The following is a 7,483-nucleotide window of genomic DNA, read 5'->3' as shown; positions in this document are numbered from 1 at the left end:
GTTTAAGTTATCTTGTAACTCACATAGTTAATCATTATTTTGAAGCTTTTCTGTTTTATAGGGAGAGATCTGCCTTGTCTTCAAGGCCTCATACGATCCTGTCCACACACACCTTATTACTCACCAACCCTCAGTTCTCGAAGTGAGACCAACAAATCCTCCCGCTGAGCACGCTTGTGTACATCCACCCTAACGCTCCGCTCCTCCTGCTTCGATCAACAAAATGAAGTGAGACCAACAAATTCTCCCGCTTGTGTACATCCAAGTCCAACATAGCGCTCCTCCCGCATTTGAAATGACGCACGCGGTGAGCTCTATTCCGATTGGCTGCCCTGATGAGCTGACGTCATCGTGCACTAGTAAAGCGCGAAAAAGAAAATGTAAACGCTACCCCCCTTCCAAATAAGTTGTACTGAAATCAGTACAGTGCGTGCGCCTCCCGACGTCCCTGCATGCAATATCCTAGAAACTCCCTTTTTAATTTTCATTCTTTCATCATATTGTTTGAGAACCTCGGTAACAGAAGATCCAAACAATACCTCCTTATCTAACTATAAATCCAAAATGTCAGCCTTTACCTCATCCCCCAAATTTTTGTTACATACCCAAGCAAACTCTCTCAACACTGTAGCAGTAGGTCTAGATATAGTATCGACACAATCATACACAATCTTCAAAGCATGTTTAGGTACTTGAGAAAGGGAAGAAACAGTTTGGCTCAGGAAAGAGCTTTCTTCAGTAGGAAGAGTGGTAGTCAGTTCCCTCAAACTGTCCATATGACATAACATAAATGTCCAAATGACTGGTAACTTAGAATTTGAAGTCTAAAGTGGAAGAAGAGAACATTGTCTTGCCTATACAGTCTAGAATTTAGCCCTCCTTAGCACCATTTGAAGGGTTGGTACTGAGCACCAGTCTGTTGCTAGTATGAGACACAATGGAAATGGCAGCTCTGTCTGACCTAAAGTGAGAGGAAATAAATGTATTAGCCTCGGGTACCTTATACAGCTTATCTGCCTTTTTAGGGACTGATGGCTGTGCATCAGGATAACTAGAGGCAGCATTCAACACATCCTCCAGGGCTGGACTAATGGGAGCAGAATGAGGTATACTCATCTGTAAGAAATCATAAGGTCTCCTCAGTTCAGGGGAGCAAATATTTGTTCCCATAAAATACCTCCTCATCCATCCTAGCAGTGGTCTGAGTAAATAAAAATTCACCCATTGGAGGAAAAGAATTAACATTTTACTCACAATCACAGAACTGGGCTTGGGAATCTGTAGGAGAAGAAGCCCTATTTCTGTCAAAATCTGAATCGTCAGGCCCTGTTTCCTCAGGAATAATTTGACAGAGAATGTCCATCTCTAAGGGCTTCTGCAGGCATGATTTACTGTCTGTAATGCCTATCTAGCCAAAGTAAAGAACTCATATTTTTAATAGTAATAGGTACTGACCACATTTTATAAGGACAATATTTAACTTTTTGTTTTTTCTTAATAGGAGTTTCAGAGAAGAGGACTGGCTTGAAGGAGGGATGTCTGACTGGGCTAATGATCTATTGTCTTAGTTACACAGAAAAAAATCTCCCATAGTGTCTCTCAGACCTAGATAAGATGTTTCTCCCCTGCCTGTAATGGACACTGGAATAGCTGAATAGGACACAACTAACACCAGGTTCATGCTTGCCAAAGGACTACAACAGAGGAAGCTGGAGAGGAAAGTGAGTGGTCAGAGAAACAACCAATGGCCATAGCTGGTTCACTCACTATAAACTGACTCATACACTGAGTTCTTGACAACGTCAAGGACTCCTTGGTAAGCAATTTTTTTCTTTCTAGCTACTACAGGAGAAGAGACAGCCAGACCAGAGTGGGTTTCCATGCTGAAACCAGTTAAGAAACATAAAAATCAGTAAACATTGCTGGAATGAGTCAGTCAAAAGGTAAGTTGACAGCTGCCACTGAGTAGTCACAAGCAACATGTGTACTCACACCACTTTCTGCAGTCCTGTGGAACACAAAAAATAAAAATAGAACACAATTTCTCAGTTAGTACTGTTCAAGCACTTGCATAGACACTGATAAAATCAAAATGGCCGGTAGGTTATTACATAGTAAGGATAGCATTAAACTGAAAGACAGCTTCCCACCCATTCCTCCATAAAGTTTATTGCACAAAATTCATAGGTTCATAGATTAGTACTAAGCTAACTGCCCTTGCGAGCCATTTTAAGCCTTGCCAATTATCCGTTGTGAGACTCAAATCCTGCACCTTGTGTTTGTAAAGCAAACACCTTAACCATTAGGCCACCCTCCCAACAATTAAGTTTACTCAAGCATTACAGAATTGTTCACAAAAGTAGCTCCAACTCTAACAAGCACTTTGAATCCCAGTTAGCAGTCCCTGAAAGGAAACTACTGATATTGTGAAAAAGTACAGAGTTTCTTAAAGGGAAGATACTGCCATTCATCAAAAAACAGATAAGCTGTTGATTTTTGTGGAAGGGCAATATTTGCTGAATGCTGGGGTTCTCCAACTGGGATGTATCTGCCAAAAATGAAGCTCTAGGTTTATTGCTGCTCCTGAGGAGTCCAAGAGATGCTTCTTTAGATGGCATGAAAGTACAGTATTAAGCTTCATTCTTACTGCTGATGTTTCATTATGGGATTAGCCAATCAGCAGTGAGAATGAAAGAGGAGGGGCAAAGGTTTTAGAAGCTGACTGGTTGTGATTTCTAGGGTGGGAAACAATCCATATAGCCTAAAGGCTACTACAACAGAGGGAATGATGAACATATAAAAGTAGTGAGTATAGAAATACTGACTCAATCAATTCTGATAAAAAAACAAAACAAAACAAAAAAAGTGCAGTGTTTATCAGAACAATGGTAGTTTGCAGGATGCAGTGTAGTAATAATAAAATAAGTACATGCAAAAATTCTTTTGAAAATTGAGCAAGTTCCCTGTACCTCCTCACTAATATATTCTAATTCTGAGGTTGCACAAGGTCAGACTTCAATTATATTAGTAAGGTATTGTAGAAAGTGGATCCCCCCAGAAGTGTAAGGGAACTTGCAGCCCCTTCAGACATGTTGACTTTTGAGAAAATTACATTCAGGCTTTTCATTTTGATATCATTCATTTTCACCTTTGCAATGATCAGGTGCAGGGCAATCTATGTGTAACATGAAGTACAGAGTATAATGTAAAAACATATTTATTTTGCCATGTCATCGTGTCATCATGTTATGATATACAGAAAATGTATAGTTTGCATTACTGATATCGCCATCGTTTTGTCACTGGTATTGAGCTCACCATCTTTTTATACCACGAGATTAAGGGGATCAAGATTTGATCACAAATAAAAACAAAATCCAGAAGTTTTTTCCTTCCACAAAAATGCACAAAGCAAGTGAAATATTTGTCTATGTATTTGTAATATTGTCCCAGAAACTTCCTGAATGCAACAAACTTATTTAGATTTCTTTCTACCTGGGATTTTGTAAGGAAGACAGGTTAGCAGGAATGCCGATCCAATTAGGAAGATAAAAAGCTTCATACTTAAAGACTTCCAGGAAAGGAGAGTTAGGAAGCACAAATTTGTCAAGGTAGATGACCTCCCCACCTGCTAAATAACCAGCCCAGTATCCAAACGTTCCAATGGTCATGATGGTGTGGTTGCAATGTATAAGCATTGCCAGGTCTTCTCCTGCATCAGCTGATTCTCCATCACCTGGAAAGTAAATGTCACCCTTAGAGTTATTCATATTCTGCTTGCACCAGTCTAATCCATCACTTGTTGTGATGAATATAGGATCTTGGTACTTTTCTCTAAAATACTTCATGGCTTTCTCCAGGTAGTCCAGATCAGCAACCACCCCTTTCCAAGTATTGGGCATTGTATACAAATAGTCTCCCCTCCGAACATGTACACCAACAAAGGTTACATTTTTCCGATTCCCCTTGATTTTAAGAAGATATTGATTAACTTTCTCTTTGATGAAGTCATGAACAGTAAACTGTTTTCTAATTTCATCTGTTATGTGGTCATAAAATGTCCATGAGTTTGGATATCCAAGCAGCTTGACAAATTTCCCCTTAATTGTTTTGTGCTCAGGGGAAATCCAGTCATGAACCCAATAAGATTTCCAGTGTATCTTTTGACTCACAGCTTCATGAATCAGCGGAATAGTAATCTGGAAATAAGGTGCTAAAAAATCATACATATCTTGGCCTATATATGGCTGATATCCATTTATATTTGCTAGTCCAAGTAAGGTTGAAAATGCTCCCATCTGGTTACCTAATCGCCCGTTGGTGTACATAGTCCACATGCCTGCATGTTTTATGCCATGTTGTATCAAGGGGCAAGACTTGCTATCTGCACCATTTAGACTTTTATTACACACACATAATGTTTTTGGAATACTGAAGGGAACAGTAGAAATGGTCACTCCCAGAGACATATTGAGGAATACACAACCCCCTACTAGGATCGCAATAGCTATCAAGGTGATGAAGAAAAGTTTGACGATTCTCCACATAGTCTTGCTTTGTGATCAGTTAGTGCATTTTCAAAGCTCTGAAAAAAATTAAAAATCCAGCAAGAAAATTAATTTTTGTTTTGTTGTTTTATTGTCACCTAATTCATAGAATTCAGATTTATCACAAATGACATTGTTACAGCAGAATGAATTAAACAAAAACTAATGCATGTATGTTTGGTTTCCTCCTCCTTTATCTTTATTTAAAATGTGCTAACTGGGAAAGTTGATTGGTCTGAGGACCCTTTTAGTTACAATGTGAGCCCAAGCAGTAGCAAACATGCACAAAGAATGTGAATCTGATACATCAAAATGACAAATGTGGATTTACAAAATAAACAATAAGAAAAATGTACAGTGAAATAAACTAAAAGCTGTAATCATTCATAACAAAGAGAAGTACAGTACCAGAATATCTCTTAACTGAATGTGTCAATGTGAGATTAAAGAACTAAATAAGCAGCAATAAAAGATATTAAATATATCAGTTCTGATATAGTAACAGATATGCTGCATTAGATAGTATTGACATCTTTTATATAAAATAGTCAGCAAAATGGCCCTTTGTCCTTTAGTCAGTCAGTCATAGAAATTGTTGCACATTGTAATTTATGTGCCAAGTATAAGTAACAATTTCATTTATATATTACAGGCTGGAAGGTCATGAAAAAGGGGTCCCTATTATTACATTGAATGATCACATCATTGAACAGCATTTTGAATGGCATTTCATTGGAACCATTCTGACTGAGATTGTTACAGTACGGATCAGGAAATTTGCTCTTTTCTCCACTGTAGTACGATCTTTGAGTTGGTATACATAATTAGTGGGGGGTGGGGGCACAGCCCCCCCATGAGGAGGTTTTGATGAATGGTATTTCTGATGAAATGCCATGTGACAATGTGCTCAATCGATGTAACAACAGAGACCTATAAAAATGACCAATGCTCTATCGTGATACCATGCTTTTCTAGAGGATATGGATAAAATTATTTTCCATGTCTCCCTTCTTTGCAGATCTTCTCTTTACCAGTGTTATTAAATCATAGCCGATAGCCATTATTTTATTAAATGCTAGATTCTGACACTTTTCTGTCATGACGTTGCCATGTGTATAGTTACATGACATATTTACTGCAATACAACATATCACTTGGGTTAATTTATTTTCCATATGAATTGCATATTATTGAGCAGATGTGCATGATAAACAACCCCTTTTGTTTCACATTATTTCAATGTCTTTTTGTTTAAACAAGAAACATCTTTATTAAATTATCACTTATGAGATAAGCACTGCAGTGGTGGTGCTGCGGTAGCATTGTCGCCTCACAGTAAGACGTTGTCCAGTTCGATTCTCAGCTAAGAGTGTCTTCTGTGTGGAGACATGCGTGAATGGGTGTACCTTCGTTGAAGGTTGTGCATCAGGGCTGGCAACTCGGCACGTAAAAATCTACTGCCAATCATTAGCGGACCAGAGTTCCGCTGTGGCGACCTCCAACCGGGAAAAGCCGAAAGACACAACAACAACTTATGAGATAAGCAATCATACATTTATATAAATGAAAGCAAACCATACTGACATATTTAGTTAAAAACATCATTCACCACTTATAATCTATCCAGTCATTGTCAGTCAACAATTACATAATTCATTCAGATTCTGCCTTCTTTTAAATTTCATTTCTTCTCTAAAATATTATTCTGCATGTATTGTTCACACAGTTCCCATTTTTTCTATGTCATTTGCTATTACCCTTTTCTAAAGGTCCCATGTTCAGTTGTTTTATCTCTGTTACTATATTCAGTACTTTTAATACAGTTGTTTTAGATTTTGATTTCTATTTTCTAGTAATTGCTTTTCTGGCAACCACCATAATTAGACTCAACAAGACCTTACTATGTCCATGCAATTCCAGTTCTGTATCATAGCTCAAAAATCATTTCCTTTGTTAGACCAATTTTCTCACCTAGTATTTCTGATAAAGTAGTCTGCAGGGAATTTCTAAAGTCTGCCAACTCATTATAGTCCCAAAAAATATGTTACCAATTATCTCTTACTCTCACATCACACCTGCAACATTTGTAATCTATCTGAAGAAAAAGCCTTTGGTGTCTACTTGGGGTATAAAAATGCCTATGCAAACAATTCTAAATCTTCTATACTTTGTTGCATATTTGGTAGTCATAACATACATCGCTCCATTGTTTCTTTGTGAATTGCATATCCAGTCTGTATTCCCAATCCTTTCTAACCTCCTTTGATTGATTCTTATAGTTATCATGCAATATTTATATACCCTACTGATTGTCCCTTTTTTAACTTTCCTCTGTTCTAGATTCTATTGAAAACTCTACATGCAAGTTTCACTTAGTTCCCCTATATTTTCCTCTTTGCCTATACTCTGATATCAGTCATTGATAGCAAAGGCAATATCTAGCCTGTATTCCAAATAAATTCTTGGCCTCTTCCTGATCTGTTACATTTCCTGTCTAATTTTTTGCTCCCAGTACCTTAGTTCCTTTGCCTGTTTATGCCAATAAATTCCATCCCCTCATGTCTATTGTCTATATCCCTAATTGCAGTCATCCCTATCGGCAGAATCTCCTTTCTCCATCCCCATGTTGGCTTAGTCCTTCGAATACTTTCTGCTACTTTCTGAATATAATATTCTGCATGGTTATTGTTATTCTCCTTGACGATCTGCATCCAAAATTTCAGTCTCTCCTTGTTTCTTGAGCTTCACTCAGTTTCATCATCATCCCTTTCCACTTTGAATTATAGTTTTTCGCTTGTGCTATGTTTAAAAGCCTTAACTGCATAGCTCTGAAATACCTTTTCAAATCGGGTAATCCCAAGTCATCTTGTTCTATTGGAAGCAATGGCTTATCCCACTTGACTGTTGCCGTTTTCCCCACTCAGATAAAATCCTTC

The 7,483-nt window shown here is 37.8% G+C and overlaps 1 protein-coding gene across 1 annotated transcript; it reads right to left on the bottom strand.

Annotated features, from left to right (window-relative positions):
* Nucleotides 1–3,491: 3,491 nt before the first annotated feature.
* LOC122791504 (galactoside alpha-(1,2)-fucosyltransferase 2-like) lies at nucleotides 3,492–7,170 on the bottom strand. Its single transcript, XM_044059245.1, has 2 exons — nucleotides 7,154–7,170; nucleotides 3,492–4,341 (listed from the first exon to the last, which is right to left on the bottom strand). The coding sequence occupies exon 2, from the start codon at nucleotides 4,335–4,337 to the stop codon at nucleotides 3,492–3,494; it is 846 nt and encodes a 281-aa protein (XP_043915180.1). The 5' UTR covers nucleotides 4,338–4,341; nucleotides 7,154–7,170.
* Nucleotides 7,171–7,483: the final 313 nt, after the last annotated feature.

Source organism: Protopterus annectens, chromosome 17.part0 (genome assembly GCF_019279795.1).
Source record: "Protopterus annectens isolate FY-2018-M chromosome 17.part0, PAN1.0, whole genome shotgun sequence".
NCBI lineage: Eukaryota > Metazoa > Chordata > Ceratodontiformes > Protopteridae > Protopterus > Protopterus annectens.
The sequence above is the reverse complement of the archived record's forward strand: the minus strand, read 5'-3'. Positions and strand labels throughout refer to the sequence as shown.

Excerpts from the sequence above, each read along its gene's own strand:
- LOC122791504 (XM_044059245.1), bottom strand. The coding sequence starts at position 4,337 with ATGTGGACTATGTACACCAACGGGCGATTAGGTAACCAGATGGGAGCA.